Source organism: Salmo salar, chromosome ssa27, assembly GCF_905237065.1.
Source record: "Salmo salar chromosome ssa27, Ssal_v3.1, whole genome shotgun sequence".
NCBI lineage: Eukaryota > Metazoa > Chordata > Actinopteri > Salmoniformes > Salmonidae > Salmo > Salmo salar.
In genome coordinates this window covers 43538983-43558227 of record NC_059468.1, presented here as the reverse complement: position 1 = coordinate 43558227, position 19245 = coordinate 43538983, and the positions used below count along the sequence as shown (strand labels likewise).

General features: G+C 44.6%; 1 protein-coding gene across 2 annotated transcripts; it reads left to right on the top strand.

The window, feature by feature from the left end:
* Positions 1 to 5956: 5956 nt before the first annotated feature.
* On the top strand, positions 5957 to 19032 carry lrrc69 (leucine rich repeat containing 69). 2 transcript variants are annotated; one of them, XM_014178855.2, is made up of 8 exons: positions 5957 to 6196; positions 6378 to 6504; positions 6615 to 6687; positions 7527 to 7722; positions 7946 to 8017; positions 11690 to 11791; positions 13927 to 14106; positions 18885 to 19032. In XM_014178855.2, exons 1-8 carry the CDS (start codon positions 6020 to 6022, stop codon positions 18990 to 18992), a joined length of 1035 nt encoding a protein of 344 aa, XP_014034330.1. In that variant the 5' UTR covers positions 5957 to 6019; the 3' UTR covers positions 18993 to 19032. The 2 variants fall into 2 exon arrangements, with proteins under 2 accessions (XP_014034330.1, XP_045565764.1); XM_045709808.1 differs by lacking the exon at positions 6378 to 6504.
* The last annotated feature ends 213 nt before the right edge of the window (positions 19033 to 19245 follow it).

Here is a 19245-nt window from a genome sequence, read left to right as displayed (position 1 = left end):
TTTTATTCTATGAATGAGCCTACCGTTTGTAAAACATCAAAAAACGATGTCTGGAGAGGACCAAAAAAAGACGTCCAAAAGACGTCGGCTAGTGCTTACTGGGGTGTAGCCAACCATGTCGCTCTCAATGGAATTTTATGAATGCCCATCCATGTGGTAGGCCATTGCAATGGCTTTATTTGTCCTGATTCCTGTGACTAATGAATTTATCTATTTAAACTCTGAATATCAGCTACCCAACTTTATCAGGAGTTAACGCCTATTTGCAATACTCAGCGGGAAATGCACAAGTACTTTATTTTTCGTTATGATCAGCTTGTCAAAAATGGAGGGATTCAAACTTGAAACCACTGATCATGACAATGGGGTGAAACTCCTGGACAACAGTTGTGATTGTCCATTCCATATTGTCCATTTTACTTTGAACTGTACCGTTTTTAGGATGTGTTGTTTGTTAACATGACAGCTCATGTTTTATTTGATCGAGTGCCATTTAGGTTTCGGCTATTTGATCGGAGAAACCTGCATGATGTAAAAATGTGTCCATCTCATTACATTATCATACATTTTATCTCCAGCCTTTAGGCTACAGAAAATAACCAAATACTCGTTCTACCATATCCTATGTGGAGGAACTGTAGCGCAGCAGAGAGGCATCTCTCCAACAGCACCGCAGAGAGATGCGTTGAGAAATATTTAACTTTGACAAAGTGGACACTGCTTATCAAAGGACGGCATCAGCGCTCACCTAAAAAGCCCTTATGCCACTGGCTCAGAGAAATTGTCATTGTTTTTTGGGGCAGAATTATGTGAGTTTTTATGTGTTGTTGTTCTTGGTGCGTCTTGGTGCGTCTCGCCCATCTGCCCAGTCATGTGAAATACATAGATTAGAGCCTCATTTATTTATTTTAATTGACTGATTTCCTTATATGATCTGTAACTCCGTTAAATTATTGAAATTGTTGCATGTTGCGTTTATATCATTGTTCAGTATATTTTTACTTAAGTATTTTACACACATGATATCGATCATATATCTATCTACCAGCCATGAAGAATTATACATTACAATCAATCATTCTGTCTTCGAAACGGTGAAAACATTTCTGGGCAATGCAGTTTTTGGACATATTTGTTATTTAGTTAAGCTTCACTAGCGTTTTGTTCGTTGCCAATCCCATATAATCGGTTTTTGAGAATCCAACGTTTTAAAAGAGTCCTGAAAAGAATAATATGAAGTTGAAATTGAAAATGAATTTGGACTGAAAGTCAAGTTAAAACGACCTCCGTCGACTACAATCTAAGACCTGACCAATCAACTAAGGAAACTGACGTGATGACCAATGAAAATCGCGATATTTCAATAACCGGAAGTATGCAGCGCAAAACGTTTAATTTGATCTGATTCTACATTACAGCAAAAAATCATAACGTTTTAACATGGATATGTTACAGTGTTTATAAACGAAACAAATACAGTCGTGGAAAAGGTAGACGAGGATCTGTTAGTAGGAAGAAGGATCTGCAATTAGATGTCGGTTTAAGATTTATAATCATATCGTTGCTGTAGTAGTAGTTTGCGTTGAACTTGTAGTCCCGTTGTAACACCCTGAGTGGGGTAGATATGACATGCCTATCTGTTATTCTAGCTAGCTACTCATTTTATTTGTATTTTTAATTTTTTTATAACAAGTCTAACTTTTTGAAAATCAAAACAGCAGTTTAGTTTAGTCAAATATACTTTTATCTGTGTTAAGGTTAACTAGTTAGCTAATTATTATTATTGCAGTATGACTACCGTAGGATATTCTTATGGCTGTATGACCTAGATAGTTTGTGTGTATGTATTGATATGTCGGCTACGTCTGCCATTAAAAAATATATGTAGTTCTGTCCTTGAGCTTCACAATAAAAATATTTAGCATCTTCATAGTGGTAGGCATGTTGTGTAAATCAAATGATACAAACCCCCCCCCCCCAAAAAAATATATATTTTAATTCCAGCTTGTACGGCAAGAAAATAGAAAAAAATGCAAAAGGGGGTGAATACTTTCGCAAGCCATTGTACCTCCAGACACTCCCAAAGACATGGGACAGCTGGGACAGGTTGTTACTCTCCATGTCTGCTAGGGTGGCTTGGTTAGATATGAGGGTGGGGGGATACTTTTGGAATAAACTGATTTCTCATCAGGTTTGTCTTCTGATTGAAGTGCAGCAGTTAGAGTGTCATTGTTTCAATATGTATATAGAGGAAACATGCAGCTTCTAGAGTCATTACAGTGGCGTTGTTGTTAAGTGTTAATGGTCCATTATCAGGGCTCCTGTTCATCAAATACTCAGATCTGTGGGCCATTAGTGAATCCTCTGTTGCTGACATGACCAAAGTGCCTACATGAAGCACCAAGCAGCAGCTCTGTATAGAAGAGCAGGCCAAAGATTGGATTCTTGTCTCCAATTACATGCTGACCAGACTGCCTGCGTGCATGTTGATGTTTGTCCACCCACACCAGACGCGATCATGACACGTAGGTTGTAAATATCAAAACGAACTCTGAACCAACTATATTAATTTGGGGACAGGTCGAAAAGCATGAAACATTTATGTCAGTTTAGCTAGCTAGCTAGCTTGCTGTTGCTAGCTAATATGTCCTGGGATATAAACATTGGGTTGTTATTTTACCTGAAATGCACAAGGTCCTCAACTCCATCAATTAATCCACAGATAAAAGTTTCTAGTAATCTCTCCTCCTTCAGGCTTCTTCTTCTTCGGACTTTATATGGCGGTTGGGAACCAACTTTAAGGTGCATTACCACCGCCAACTGGACTGGAGTGTGGACCTCAGTTCATCTTTCAATCACCCACGTGGGTATATGCTCCTAAAAACCAATGAAGAGATGGGAGAGGTGGGATGGTAGACGGGGGACAAGCGTCACAAATAGAGCCAAGTTCTATTTTAGCGCATGGCTACGCAGGACGCTCACGAGCAGTGTGGGTGCAATGATTGAATAACGTGACGCGAGCGTGTTTTCTTCTCGTTGTCCCTCAGTCCTACCCTTCTTACTTCTTGTTCGATGATCAACATGACTTGGTAGACTAGCTAGCTTTCAGAGCAGGTTAATCAATATCTCAAAATCAAAGGATATTTTTAAAGGATAATCATCTCCAGATGTGGCGAACACTGCATTAAAACAACCAAACTGTTCACAAAAACGGAATAATTTAACCAAAATAAATCACGTTTTAGGAGGAGCTCTCCCTTACTGATGCTGCTCAGTTAGACAGTGATGTCACAATCTGTATAAAATGGGCCATAACCTTAAAACTATCAGAAATCCCACTCTGTAACTTTGATATGCCTGTAGAAAATCCCCAAAATCATGGTGTTTTTGTTCTTCTAATTTGGTGAGTAATCACCTGTATGTGGTTATGAGACGTCTCAAGCCCACTATTTCTAATATTCTGTAGTTTTACCCTTTTTTTTTTTTTCTCCATTATTTCAAAAGGAAATTCAGTATCACTTGTGGTCCACTCTGCAGTGTCACTCCACGATGTGTATAAAATATCACCAGTGTGTGTTTTCAGATGAGTTTGAGAAGTATTGCAGTGACGTAGCAGACACAGCCGCCTGGGGTGGACAACTGGAGGAACCTTAATCAGTTGTTTTATCAAAGGACCCAACAGAGCACCTGGTGTTATAATGATTTTATAAATCAAATTTGTCACATTTTTATTTAACTAGGCCTCTACCGGCCAAACCCGGACAACACTGGGCCAATTGTGCACCGCCCTATGGGACTCCCAATCAGCACCAGTTGTGATACAGCCTGGATTTGAACCAGGGTGTCTGTAGTGACACCTCTAGCATTGAGATGCAGTGCCTTAGACCGCTGCGCCACTCTGGAACAATTGTATAAGGAAATCAGTCAATTGAAATGAATTCATTAGGCCCTAATCTATGGATTTCACATGACTGGGAATACAGATATGCATTGTTGGTCACAGATACCTTTTAAAAAAATATATTAAAATTTTTTAAAATATTTAAAAATAAATATTTAAAAAAATAAGTAGGGGTGACCACCGTGCCACTCGGGAGCCCATTCATGTATGACGGGCTCCCGTGTGGCTCAGTTGGTAGAGCATGGTGTATGCAATGCCGGGGTTGTGGGTTTGATTCCCACGGGGGACCAGTTCGGAGAGAAAGACATTTTTTTTTAATGAAATGTATGCATTCACTACTGTAAGTCGCTCTGGATAGGAGCGTCTGCTAAATGACAAAAAATTTAAATGATTCTTTGTTTTCTAACAGCTGAGACCTCCGACACAGGTCCTTCAACTGCCAATAGAAGTGCTCCAAGCTGATTCTCCAATCCATAATCATTTGGAGAGGAATTTGACAAGTCTCCCAATATGTTAGTACCATGTCACCTCCAAACTACCCCAGCTTCGTCTACCAATTAATTTGAGTGATTACAATTCTCCAAACCTCATTCTTCAGCCTTGTAGATAAACAAGTGACGACGGCTGCCATTTTGTTGAAAAACAAATGAAGCCAAATTATAAATTGTGCCTTTTTAATTGTTAATATTGTTTTTCAGTTACATGCATCATGCGTATGGACTGGGAGAACATTACAACTCAGTGGAACGTCTGAAGGAACTTCGAGAAGAAAGCCGAGACGCATTGAGTTAAATTATAACGAACAATAAAGTCAAGCATGGGTGGAAGTTGAAAAAAAATGTTGGAACCCACCAATGTAAAACATATGGATTCACAAAGTCAAATGACAAAATGATTTCACTCCCAGAGACCCCTTGCATACACACAGACTTGCCGTCCAAGGAATGCGAGGGGAGGAGAGAAAGGCAGAGAGAAAATAATAGTCTTCCCTGTAGCTCAGTTGGTAGAGCATGGTGTTCCCTGTAGCTCAGTTGGTAGAGCACGGTGTTCCCTGTAGCTCAGTTGGTAGAGCACGGTGTTCCCTGTAGCTCAGTTGGTAGAGCACGGTGTTCCCTGTAGCTCAGTTGGTAGAGCACGGTGTCCCCTGTAGCTCAGTTGGTAGAGCACGGTGTTCCCTGTAGCTCAGTTGGTAGAGCACGGTGTTCCCTGTAGCTCAGTTGGTAGAGCACGGTGTTCCCTGTAGCTCAGTTGATAGAGCATGGTGTGTGCAATGCCAGGGTTGTGGGTTTGATTCCCACGGGGGGCCAGTACAAAAAATTGAAAGTAAGTTTGAAAAAATGCATGAAATGTATGCATTCACTACTGTAAGTTGCTCTGGATAAGAGTGTCTGCTAAATTACTAAAATGTAATACCACCACCTAACTATGTGGGGACTGAGAGAATAGTTACCATCTCAGTGAGCTGAGGAAGAATTGGAAGTAACTTTGTACATCCTTCATCAGTGCTTGTGAATACTTCTAAAATCACCATGGAAATGTTATCTATTAAAAACCTTTTTTGGTGGTGTTATTTCTAATGACTGCAATATATCAAAGGCCGATGGTGTTTTCTGTATGTATTGTAATGAAACAGGCAGGGGGCAGGTCTTGAACCCTCGACCTTCATCACTATCGACTGTGCCCCCCCAAAAACATCCTCAAACAGCAGAGTCGCTATCCACACATATAAACCCAGGCTAGTTAAACTCAGAGATAAACAATAGTATCTCATACAATAAAAATGTTTTTCAATTCCACTTTCATTTCCGCTGGAAAGACATTCATGCAACATTACTAGCATATTATCCTGTTGAATTTTTATTTCAACTTTATTTAAACGTGCGATGAGGTTAGGGATATGCTTTTATAATAGCTACAAATGGTCCTGAAGTTTAAAAACGATACATTTATGTTTTTAATAAAAAGAGGGATGTCCAGAAGGAAATAGGAGAAGTTTTCATCCTGAATTGAAGAGAGAGAGAGAGAGAGAGAGAGAGAGAGAGAGAGACAGATCTGGTTTCCATGGGAACCGGCCTCGCCTCGTTGCGTTTGTTTTGATTCCCGTTTAATTAACAAATCATGGCTAACAACCTGGTTATTAGAGCTTTGAAAGCTAACTCAAAGTCGTTCGATTTAAGCTCGAAGAAAATGACCCAAGTTCCCAAATCGGTTGCTAGATTGACACATGTTTTGATCCTTTATTTGAACAATAATTACCTTACAACTCTGCCCGTGGAACTGCAGACGTTACAATCCGTGAGTAACGTTTAGCCTGCTAGCTACACTGCTATGCTAACACCTTGTTAGCTTGTTAGCTATAGTACAGTTATGTCTTAGCTTATTTCACTTGCCTGCTAGCTATTTAACCGATGTATTTATCTTGCTTATGTTGGGGGGGGGGTTTGTATTCTTTTTTTTTTGTTGCATACTGCAAAAGTTGACAGAACTTAATTTGGGGAATAATTCTCTGGAGGAGATCCCATCTGTTCTGAGGTACCTGAACTCCTTGAAAAAACTGTATTTGTTTGGAAACCACATTACAAGATTGTCACCTGAGGTGTTAGGTAAGCTATGTTGCTGTCGATATGGATGACGATTTAAATAGGTACTGTACAGAATCACTCGTCATCATCACACACACTCAGATTCATCACTGTATATTTTTATCTTGCAGAAGGACTTCATCACCTCACTCTCCTCAATCTGAACCACAATCGGATCACAGTCCTTCCACCAGAGATTAAAAGGTACCGTTGACTAATAGCCTAATTGTGATTCATACAGTAAGCCTGTACATGACAGAGGAATAGACAACATAGGTTGTGTTTACACAGGCAGCTCAATTTAAACAACAACAAAAAATTATAGTATATATATATATCCCACGAACCTAATTGTTCTTTTGACCAATCACATCAGCTCTTTTTCAGAGTTTATCTGGCTACCCAGACTCCTTGCTCTGGCCAAACACCACGCCACACCCACAGACGTCAGTCTGGACCTGAGTACCCCCCCCCCACCCAGACCCTTCACTGAACGCAAGCACATTCAGGCCATCTGATTGGTCCAGAAACCGATGGGTTGAACACGTGGGTAATGCGGCGGTTAGAAAATTCCGTCATTGATAGTCTGATTGATTATAGAGACGATTCCAATTGCTGATGACTTTGTTTTGTACGTGCTCCTAGTCACCACAAAACGACTTCAATGATGTCAGTCTCAGACTGGAGTATGTAGCGAACCACAGAGCAGCGGAATCATTTAGAGTGAGTCGTCAGGCTATTGCAGAGCTGATCTGATTGGTAAAAAAAAAATAAAGTCCAATTAGTGAAATCTCGATTAATCCAGAACTAAAATCTGGAGTAATTTGGTCAGATGCTCAATATGTTTACACTAATTGGTCTTTTGACCAATCACATCAGATCTTTTCGCACCAGTGTAAAAAATGTTTTAATCAGAATTGGGTTGCCTATGTAAACATATTGGGCATCTGACCAAATTACTTAAGATTTTAGTTCCCGGGTTAACCGAGATTAGGCTAAATATAGAATTATCTCGTAATTCTCACATTTTTCTCTTTTCTCAGTCTTTCTAACATAGAAACCCTCAGTTTACTGGACAACCAATTGGAGGAACTTCCTGTAGAAATAGGTTTTCTCAAGAAAATGGTTGAGATTAATTTAACCAACAACAAGCTGGCTAGACTGCCCAAACAGATATATAGTTTGTCACAACTGGACAGATTATATCTGGCAAGAAACAACCTCTCAGAACTACCAGAGGTAGGTGTTGTTCTGACTCTACTTAAATGTCTGATGTTTTATCTTTCTTAGGTTTCGTTCTTCATATTGTCCCTGTGTCATTTTTCACTGGCCTTGCTTCAATTGAGGTTACCGATCTTACACTTTCTTAGGTTTCATTGTTAAGTCAGTTTTTGCTGAATGATACTGTTTCATGACCTGATGGTTTACTGTCTTTTAAAACCTGTCCTTTTTTTCCATTCAGGGTGTTATTGGGTTGATGAAGCTCAGAGTGCTGGATGTGGCTGGAAACCGTTTATCCATGTTTCCTGTCGATGTATGTACCGTTTGTCTTCAACACTATTATTTACAGTACAACAACAAGATATAGCAGAATATGAAGATGTTATTGCTAGAGGAGGTAGGACTGACGGTGTTGCCGTCTACAGTTGGTAGAGGAGGTAGGACTGACGGTGTTGCCCAGTTGGTAGAGGAGGTAGGACTGACGGTGTTGCCGTCTACAGTTGGTAGAGGAGGTAGGACTGACGGTGTTGCCCAGTTGGTAGAGGAGGTAGGACTGACGGTGTTGCCGTCTACAGTTGGTAGAGGAGGTAGGACTGACGGTGTTGCCGTCTACAGTTGGTAGAGGAGGTAGGACTGACGGTGTTGCCCAGTTGGTAGAGGAGGTAGGACTGACGGTGTTGCCGTCTACAGTTGCTAGAGGAGGTAGGACTGACGGTGTAGCCGTCTACAGTTGGTAGAGGAGGTAGGACTGACGGTGTTGCCCAGTTGGTAGAGGAGGTAGGACTGACGGTGTTGCCGTCTACAGTTGGTAGAGGAGGTAGGACTGACGGTGTTGCCCAGTTGGTAGAGGAGGTAGGACTGACGGTGTAGCCGTCTACAGTTGGTAGAGGAGGTAGGACTGACGGTGTTGCCCAGTTGGTAGAGGAGGTAGGACTGACGGTGTTGCCCAGTTGGTAGAGGAGGTAGGACTGACGGTGTTGCCGTCTACAGTTGGTAGAGGAGGTAGGACTGACGGTGTTGCCGTCTACAGTTGGTAGAGGAGGTAGGACTGACGGTGTTGCCCAGTTGGTAGAGGAGGTAGGACTGATGGTGTTGCCCAGTTGGTAGAGGAGGTAGGACTGACGGTGTTGCCGTCTACAGTTGCTAGAGGAGGTAGGACTGACGGTGTTGCCGTCTACAGTTGGTAGAGGAGGTAGGACTGACGGTGTTGCCCAGTTGGTAGAGGAGGTAGGACTGACGGTGTTGCCGTCTACAGTCGGTAGAGGAGGTAGGACTGACGGTGTTGCCGTCTACAGTTGGTAGAGGAGGTAGGACTGACGGTGTTGCCGTCTACAGTTGGTAGAGGAGGTAGGACTGACGGTGTAGCCGTCTACAGTTGGTAGAGGAGGTAGGACTGACGGTGTTGCCCAGTTGGTAGAGGAGGTAGGACTGACGGTGTTGCCGTCTACAGTTGGTAGAGGAGGTAGGACTGACGGTGTAGCCGTCTACAGTTGGTAGAGGAGGTAGGACTGACGGTGTTGCCGTCTACAGTTGCTAGAGGAGGGAGGACTGACGGTGTTGCCGTCTACAGTTGGTAGAGGAGGTAGGACTGATGGTGTTGCCCAGTTGGTAGAGGAGGGAGGACTGACGGTGTTGCCGTCTACAGTTGGTAGAGGAGGGAGGACTGACGGTGTTGCCGTCTACAGTTCGTAGAGGAGGGAGGACTGACGGTGTTGCCCAGTTGGTAGAGGAGGTAGGACTGACGGTGTTGCCGTCTACAGTTGGTAGAAGAGGTAGGACTGACGGTGTTGCCCAGTTGGTAGAGGAGGTAGGACTGACGGTGTTGCCGTCTACAGTTGGTAGAGGAGGTAGGACTGACGGTGTTGCCCAGTTGGTAGAGGAGGTAGGACTGACGGTGTTGCCGTCTACAGTTTCTAGAGGAGGTAGGACTGACGGTGTTGCCGTCTACAGTTGGTAGAGGAGGGAGGACTGACGGTGTTGCCCAGTTGGTAGAGGAGGTAGGACTGACGGTGTTGCCGTCTACAGTTGGTAGAGGAGGGAGGACTGACGGTGTTGCCCAGTTGGTAGAGGAGGTAGGACTGACGGTGTTGCCGTCTACAGTCGGTAGAGGAGGTAGGACTGACGGTGTTGCCCAGTTGGTAGAGGAGGTAGGACTGACGGTGTAGCCGTCTACAGTTGGTAGAGGAGGTAGGACTGACGGTGTTGCCGTCTACAGTTGCTAGAGGAGGTAGGACTGACGGTGTTGCCGTCTACAGTTGGTAGAGGAGGTAGGACTGACGGTGTTGCCGTCTACAGTTGGTAGAGGAGGGAGGACTGACGGTGTTGCCGTCTACAGTTGGTAGAGGAGGTAGGACTGATGGTGTTGCCGTCTACAGTTGGTAGAGGAGGGAGGACTGACGGTGTTGCCCAGTTGGTAGAGGAGGTAGGACTGACGGTGTAGCCGTCTACAGTTCGTAGAGGAGGGAGGACTGACGGTGTTGCCCAGTTGGTAGAGGAGGTAGGACTGACGGTGTTGCCGTCTACAGTTGGTAGAGGAGGTAGGACTGACGGTGTTGCCCAGTTGGTAGAGGAGGTAGGACTGACGGTGTTGCCCAGTTGGTAGAGGAGGTAGGACTGACGGTGTTGCCGTCTACAGTTGCTAGAGGAGGTAGGACTGACGGTGTTGCCGTCTACAGTTGGTAGAGGAGGGAGGACTGACGGTGTTGCCGTCTACAGTCGGTAGAGGAGGTAGGACTGACGGTGTTGCCGTCTACAGTTGCTAGAGGAGGTAGGACTGACGGTGTTGCCGTCTACAGTTGGTAGAGGAGGGAGGACTGACGGTGTTGCCGTCTACAGTTGGTAGAGGAGGTAGGACTGACGGTGTTGCCGTCTACAGTTGCTAGAGGAGGTAGGACTGACGGTGTTGCCGTCTACAGTTGGTAGAGGAGGTAGGACTGACGGTGTTGCCCAGTTGGTAGAGGAGGTAGGACTGACGGTGTTGCCGTCTACAGTTGGTAGAGGAGGTAGGACTGACGGTGTTGCCCAGTTGGTAGAGGAGGTAGGACTGACGGTGTTGCCGTCTACAGTTGGTAGAGGAGGTAGGACTGACGGTGTTGCCGTCTACAGTTGGTAGAGGAGGTAGGACTGACGGTGTTGCCGTCTACAGTCGGTAGAGGAGGTAGGACTGACGGTGTTGCCCAGTTGGTAGAGGAGGTAGGACTGACGGTGTTGCCGTCTACAGTTGCTAGAGGAGGTAGGACTGACGGTGTTGCCGTCTACAGTCGGTAGAGGAGGTAGGACTGACGGTGTTGCCCAGTTGGTAGAGGAGGTAGGACTGACGGTGTTGCCGTCTACAGTTGGTAGAGGAGGTAGGACTGACGGTGTTGCCCAGTTGGTAGAGGAGGGAGGACTGACGGTGTTGCCGTCTACAGTTGGTAGAGGAGGTAGGACTGACGGTGTTGCCCAGTTGGTAGAGGAGGTAGGACTGACGGTGTTGCCCAGTTGGTAGAGGAGGTAGGACTGACGGTGTTGCCGTCTACAGTTGCTAGAGGAGGTAGGACTGACGGTGTTGCCGTCTACAGTCGGTAGAGGAGGTAGGACTGACGGTGTTGCCGTCTACAGTCGGTAGAGGAGGTAGGACTGACGGTGTTGCCGTCTACAGTCGGTAGAGGAGGTAGGACTGACGGTGTTGCCCAGTTGGTAGAGGAGGTAGGACTGACGGTGTTGCCGTCTACAGTTGGTAGAGGAGGTAGGACTGACGGTGTAGCCGTCTACAGTTGCTAGAGGAGGTAGGACTGACGGTGTTGCCGTCTACAGTTCGTAGAGGAGGGAGGACTGATGGTGTTGCCGTCTACAGTTGGTAGAGGAGGTAGGACTGACGGTGTTGCCCAGTTGCTAGAGGAGGGAGGACTGACGGTGTTGCCCAGTTGGTAGAGGAGGTAGGACTGACGGTGTTGCCGTCTACAGTTGCTAGAGGAGGTAGGACTGACGGTGCTGCCGTCTACAGTTCCAGTTTCTGACCCTGAAGGAGCTGCTCTGTGAAGGAAACCCATTTGTGAAGAGCGAGCTGATGGAGTCTGTTCAAGCTGTGGAGGTGCTGTCATTGAAGGTACTTCTTTAAGCTCTCGTCATTAGTGATATAGACTACATAAGGGGTCTGCCAGTCCTGCAGGGGTACAGGGTTACATATAGACTACATCAGGGGTCTGCCAGTCCTGCAGGGGTACAGGGTTACATATAGACTACATAAGGGGTCTGTCAGTCCTGCAGGGGTACAGGGTGATATATAGACTACATCAGGGGTCTGCCAGTCCTGCAGGGGTACAGGGTGATATATAGACTACATCAGGGGTCTGCCAGTCCTGCAGGGGTACAGGGTTACATATAGACTACATCAGGGGTCTGCCAGTCCTGCAGGGGTACAGGGTGATATATAGACTACATCAGGGGTCTGCCAGTCCTGCAGGGGTACAGGGTGATATATAGACTACATACGGGGTCTGCCAGTCCTGCAGGGGTACAGGGTTACATATAGACTACATCAGGGGTGTCCAGTCCTGCAGGGGTACAGGGTTACATATAGACTACATAAGGGGTCTGTCAGTCCTGCAGGGGTACAGGGTGATATATAGACTACATCAGGGGTGTCCAGTCCTGCAGGGGTACAGGGTTACATATAGACTACATAAGGGGTCTGTCAGTCCTGCAGGGGTACAGGGTGATATATAGACTATATCAGGGGTCTGTCAGTCCTGCAGGGGTACAGGGTGATATATAGACTACATCAGGGGTGTCCAGTCCTGCAGGGGTACAGGGTGATATATAGACTACATCAGGGGTGTCCAGTCCTGCAGGGGTACAGGGTTACATATAGACTACATCAGGGGTCTGTCAGTCCTGCAGGGGTACAGGGTGATATATAGACTATATCAGGGGTCTGTCAGTCCTGCAGGGGTACAGGGTGATATATAGACTACATCAGGGGTGTCCAGTCCTGCAGGGGTACAGGGTGATATATAGACTACATCAGGGGTGTCCAGTCCTGCAGGGGTACAGGGTTACATATAGACTACATCAGGGGTCTGTCAGTCCTGCAGGGGTACAGGGTGATATATAGACTACATCAGGGGTCTGTCAGTCCTGCAGGGGTACAGGGTGATATATAGACTACATCAGGGGTGTCCAGTCCTGCAGGGGTACAGGGTTACATATAGACTACATCAGGGGTCTGTCAGTCCTGCAGGGGTACAGGGTGATATATAGACTACATCAGGGGTGTCCAGTCCTGCAGGGGTACAGGGTGATATATAGACTACATCAGGGGTGTCCAGTCCTGCAGGGGTACAGGGTTACATATAGACTACATAAGGGGTCTGTCAGTCCTGCAGGGGTACAGGGTTACATATAGACTATATCAGGGGTCTGTCAGTCCTGCAGGGGTACAGGGTGATATATAGACTACATCAGGGGTGTCCAGTCCTGCAGGGGTACAGGGTTACATATAGACTACATCAGGGGTCTGTCAGTCCTGCAGGGGTACAGGGTGATATATAGACTACATCAGGGGTGTCCAGTCCTGCAGGGGTACAGGGTGATATATAGACTACATCAGGGGTGTCCAGTCCTGCAGGGGTACAGGGTTACATATAGACTATATCAGGGGTCTGTCAGTCCTGCAGGGGTACAGGGTGATATATAGACTACATCAGGGGTGTCCAGTCCTGCAGGGGTACAGGGTGATATATAGACTACATCAGGGGTCTGCCAGTCCTGCAGGGGTACAGGGAGTGCAGGCTTTCATTCCAGCCCTTCAGTAAATGCTAAATTTGTGTTATATTCGATTCAGTTGGTTTTGTTTCTACTTCCTATTTGTTATTGCTATGGCATTATGGAGAGGGAACCTGCAGTCAGCATTTCATTGGACTGGGTGCACCATGGGTATCCTGTGCATGTGACAAATAAACTGGAACAAACTGGAACAACACACCACCTGATTCAACTGATCATTGCCCAACACCACAACACCACAATACCACAACACCACAATACCACAACAACACAACAACACCACAACACCACAACACCACAAAAACACCACAACACCACAAAAACACAATAACACAACAACACCACAAAAACACAATAACACAACAACACAACACACCACAACAACACCACAACACACCACAACAACACACCATCAGTAGCACTGAGCCGTTGCCATCCCTGTATCTCTGTCTCCAGGAGCTGTCTGCTCGTCGGATCCTGGCGGAGGACAAGAGTAGGTTCGGTGTGGTCCACAAGGCTCTGTCGTACCACCCTGGTCTGAGCCTGCTGCTGGCTGACTGGGGCAGCTGTTCCCTCTGCCTCCAACCCTTCCTCACCACCTGGCTGGAGTGTGTGCGCTTCGTCAACCTCAGGAAGGTACAGTTACAGAGAGTATACGTCCCAAATGGCACCCTATTCCCTACATAGTGCACTACCTTGACCAGGCACCCTATTCCCTACATAGTGCACTACCTTGACCAGGCACCCTATTCCCTACATAGTGCACTACCTTGACCAGGCACCCTATTCCCTACATAGTGCACTACCTTGACCAGGCACCCTATTCCCTACATAGTGCACTACCTTGACCAGGCACCCTATTTCCTACATAGTGCACCACCTTGACCAGGCACCCTATTCCCTACATAGTGCACTACCTTGACCAGGCACCCTATTCCCTACATAGTGCACTACCTTGACCAGGCACCCTATTCCCTACATAGTGCACTACCTTGACCAGGCACCCTATTTCCTACATAGTGCACCACCTTGACCAGGCACCCTATTCCCTACATAGTGCACTACAAATCAAATCAAGATTTTCAGATGTTATCGTAGGTGCAGCGAAATGCTTGTGTTTCCAGCTTCAACAGTGCAGTAATACCTAGCAATTAAATCAACAAAACACTATACACACATAATCCCCCAAAAAATAGACATTACCTTCGCTTCCCTGGGTACAGGAACAATGGTAGACATCAAGTAAGTGGGGACAACAGACTGAGATAGGGAGAGATTGAATATGTCCGTAAACATTCCAGCCAGCTGGTCTGCACGTGCTCTGAGGCCGCGGCTTGGGATGCCGTCTGGGCCGGTGTTTAACACGTTTAAATGACTTAGACACGTCGGCCACGGAGAAAGAGAGCACACAGTCCTTGTGAACGTCGGGGGCCCTGTCGGCGGCTCAGTATTGTTTTCCTCTGAGCGAGTGTGTTTAGCTCGTCCAGGAGTGAGGTGTCGGTGTCCGCAACATGGCTGGCTTTCCCTTTATAATCTTTGATTATCTGGAGTCCCTGCAACATACGTCTCGTGTCTGAGTCGTTATTAAATTGCCTCTTTTTGATTGCCTTACAGATGTCATAGCTGGTCTGTTTGTACACATCCCATGTTCCCAGTCACCTTGGTTAAATGGCGCTTTCAGTTTTGCGGGAATGCTGTCGTTTATCCAAGTTTTTTTTATTTGGACACAGTGGGAACAACATCCTCTATGCAATCAGTCGCAGAGTCAGTTTATACGTCGATACTATTTTCTCAAAAGCGACCCAGAACATTTTCTATTCCGTGTGATCTAAACAATGTTGAAGGATAGATTCCGATTGGTCAGACCAACGTTGAACAGTCCTTACCACGGGTACTTCCTGTTTAAGTGTCTGCCTATAGGTGGGGTGGAGCACAATGGAGATCGTGATCTGATTTACCGGAGGGAGGGGAGGGCCTTGTAGCCGTCCCGGGAGGAGAGTAGCAATGATCCAGGGTCCGTGTTAACCGTCCCACCTACTCAACAGCCAGTGTAATCCCGTGGCGCGTTATTCAAATACCTAAAAAAATGCAAAAACTTCAATTTTTCAAACATATGACTATTTTACACCATTTTAAAGACAAGACTCTCGTTAATCTAACCACACTGTCCGATTTCAAAAAGGCTTTACAACGAAAGCAAAACATTAGATTATGTCAGCAGAGTACCCAGCCAGAAATAATCAGACACCCATTTTTCAAGCCAGCATATAATGTCACATAAACCCAAACCACAGCTAAATGCAGCACTAACCTTTGATGATCTTCATCAGATGACACACCTAGGACATTATGTTATACAATACATGCATGTTTTGTTCAATCAAGTTCATATTTATATCAAAAACCAGCTTTTTACATTAGCATGTGACTAGCATTCCCACCGAACACTGCCGGTGAATTTACTAAATTACTCACGATAAACGTTCACAAAAAACATAACAATTATTTTAACCTCTTGGGGCTAGGTGGGACGCTAGCGTGCCACCCGTGGTGCACTCCATCAACAGCAGGTGCATTTCAAGAGCGGCAAATTTGAATCCAAATAAATGTCAAAATTCTAATTTTTCAAAAATACAACTATGTTACACCATTTGAAAGATAAACATCTCCTTAATCTAACCACGTTTTACGATTTCAAAAAGGTTTTACGGCGAAAGCATAAATTTAGAGTATGTTAGGACAGTACATTTACAAGAGTTGTGTGTAATGTTTTGTCAAGTCAAAGACAGGGTCACCAAAACCATAAAACCAGCTAAAATGATGCACTAACCTTTTACAATCTCCATCAGATGACACTCCTAGGACATTTATGTTAGACAATGCATGCATTTTTAGTTCTATCAAGTTCATATTTATATCCAAAAACAGCGTTTTACTATGGCATTGATGTTGAGGAAATCGTTTCCCTCCAATAACCGGCAGTCAAGTCAGCGTCAGAAATTAAATAATTAAAATTAGAAAACATTGGTAAAATATTATATTGTCATTTAAAGAATTATAGATTTACATCTCTTGAACGCAATCAACTTGCCAGATTTAAAAATAACCTTACTGGGAAATCACACTTTGCAATAATCTGAGCACTGCGCCCAGAAAAATACGCGTTGCGATACAGACTAGACGTCATGTTGGGGAGATCTAAAATCGAAAATACTATGTAAATAATCCATTACCTTTGATTCTCTTCATCAGATGTCACTTCCAGGTATCACAGGTCCATAACGAATGTAGTTTTGTTCAAAAAAGCTCATCATTTATGTCCAAAAATCTCCGTCTCGTTAGCACATGATGTAAGCCAGCCGGACTTCTCGTCATGAACGAGGGGAAAAAATATATTTCCGTTCGTTCAAACATGTCAAACGTTGTATAGCATAAATCATTAGGGCCTTTTTTAACCAGAACATGAATAATATTCAAGGTGAACGAATGCATACTCTTTTATAACGTATTGGAACGAGGGTACCCAACATGAACTAGCGCGCCAGGTGTCTAATGGGACATCACCGTTCCATGGCTCTTGTTCGGTCAGATCTCCCTCCAGAAGACTCAAAACACTTTGTAAAGGCTGGTGACATCTAGTGGAAGCAATAGGAAGTGCCAAAATATTCCTAAACCCCTGTGTTTTTCAATGGGATAGGTTTAAAGTCAATACAACACATCAGGTATCCACTTCCTGTCAGAAAATGTCTCAGGGTTTTGCCTGCCAAATGAGTTCTGTTATACTCACAGACACCATTCAAACAGTTTTGGAAACTTTAGAGTGTTTTCTATCCGTATATAATAAGTATATGCATATTCTAGTTACTGGGTAGGATTAGTAACCAGATTAAATCGGGTACATTTTTTTTATCCAGACGTGCAAATGCTGCCCCCTAGACCCAACAGGTTAAGAATTATAGATACAGAACTCCTCTATGCACTCGATATGTCCGATTTTCGGTGAAAGCACATTTTGCAATATTCTCAGTAGATAGCCCGGCATCACAGGGCTAGCTATTTAGACACCCAGCAAGTTTAGCACTCACCAAAGTCAGATTTACTGTAAGAAAAATGTTATTACCTTTGCTGTTGTTCGTCAGAATGCACTCCCAGGACTTCTACTTCAATAACAAATGTTGGTTTGGTCCCAAATAATCCATTGTTATATCCAAATAGCGGCGTTTTGTTCGTGCGTTCAAGACACTATCCGAAAGGGTAAATAAGGGTGACAAGCATGGCGCATTTCGTGACAAAAAAATTCTAAATATTCCATTACCGTACTTCGAAGCATGTCAACCGCTGTTTAAAATCAATTTTTATGCCATTTTTCTCGTAAAAAAGCGATAATATTCCGACCGGGAATCTGCGTTTAGGTAAACAGACGAAAGAAAATAAAGCATGGGGTCGACTCGGGCACGCGCCTAAGCCCATAGTACTCTGATCGGCCACTTGCCAAACGCGATAATGTGTTTCAGCCAGAGGCTGGCTCGATATCATTCCGCTTTTTCCCGGGCTCTGAGAGCCTATGGGAGCTGTAGGAAGTGTCACGTTACAGCAAAGATCCTCAGTCTTCAATAAAAAGAGCCAAGATGAACAACAACTTGTCAGACAGGGCACTTCCTGCATGGAATCTTCTCAGGTTTTGACCTGCCATATGAGTTCTGTTATACTCACAGACACCATTCAAACAGTTTTAGAAACTTTAGAGTGTTTTCTATCCAAAGCCAATATATTATATTTTCACTTAGGGGTGTACTCACTTTTGTTGCCAGCGGTTTAGACATTAATGGCTGTGTGTTGTGTTATTTTGAGGGGACAGCAAATTTACACTGTTATACAAGCTGTACACTCACTACTTTACATTGTAGCAAAGTGTCATTTCTTCAGTGTTGTCACATGAAAAGATATACTCAAATATTTACAAAAATGTGAGGGGTGTACTCACTTTTGTGAGATACTGTATATATCTCAGGAAGGCACGGTAACTGAGATTATCTGCGTCCCCTACCTAGTACACTACTTAGACAGAAATACAGAACATGGTACAAGACAGAGACTAAGTTCATAGGGGATACCAGTAGCCAGCTGCCCCAGTCCCTATGTAGCCTACACTATTGCTCATTTACACATCAAATAATTTATACTTCATTCTGATACATATACGGACTCAAAACATTATATTTCAAGTTATCAGTCATCTCCAAAATGAACTTACTTTGTGCTTATGGTTCCAATCGTTGGTGTAGTGAAAGGTAAACACATATTTTTTCTTCCTACTACATCACCGGTTTCAATGGTATACAATCTATAGACACACAGCACCACGTATAAGCCAAGCATGAGCCAAGCAACTGTCTTACTGATCTCTCCTTCAGGACATGAAGATGAGGAGTTCTCAGACCATCCCTGTACGTGTTCAACTCTGTTCCTACAAGTGCTTCAATAAGAGCGGACATTCATACTATGGTGTTGCATCTGTATGAAGAGGTACTTCTATTAAAACATGTATTTGATATAAAGTAAGTATGTCGTTGCTGTTCTTTCAATCCAATATGTATTATCTGAATATCCACCAGGTGGCAGCAGAGGACCATAGTAAGAGGCCAGACTCATGACACAATACCATAAGGCCAAAACAATGAGCTAGGTTGGATAGAGAGCTAGTTTGGATAGAGAGCTAGGTTGGCCAGAGAGCTAGGTTGGCCAGAGAGCTAGGTTGGATAGAGAGCTAGGTTG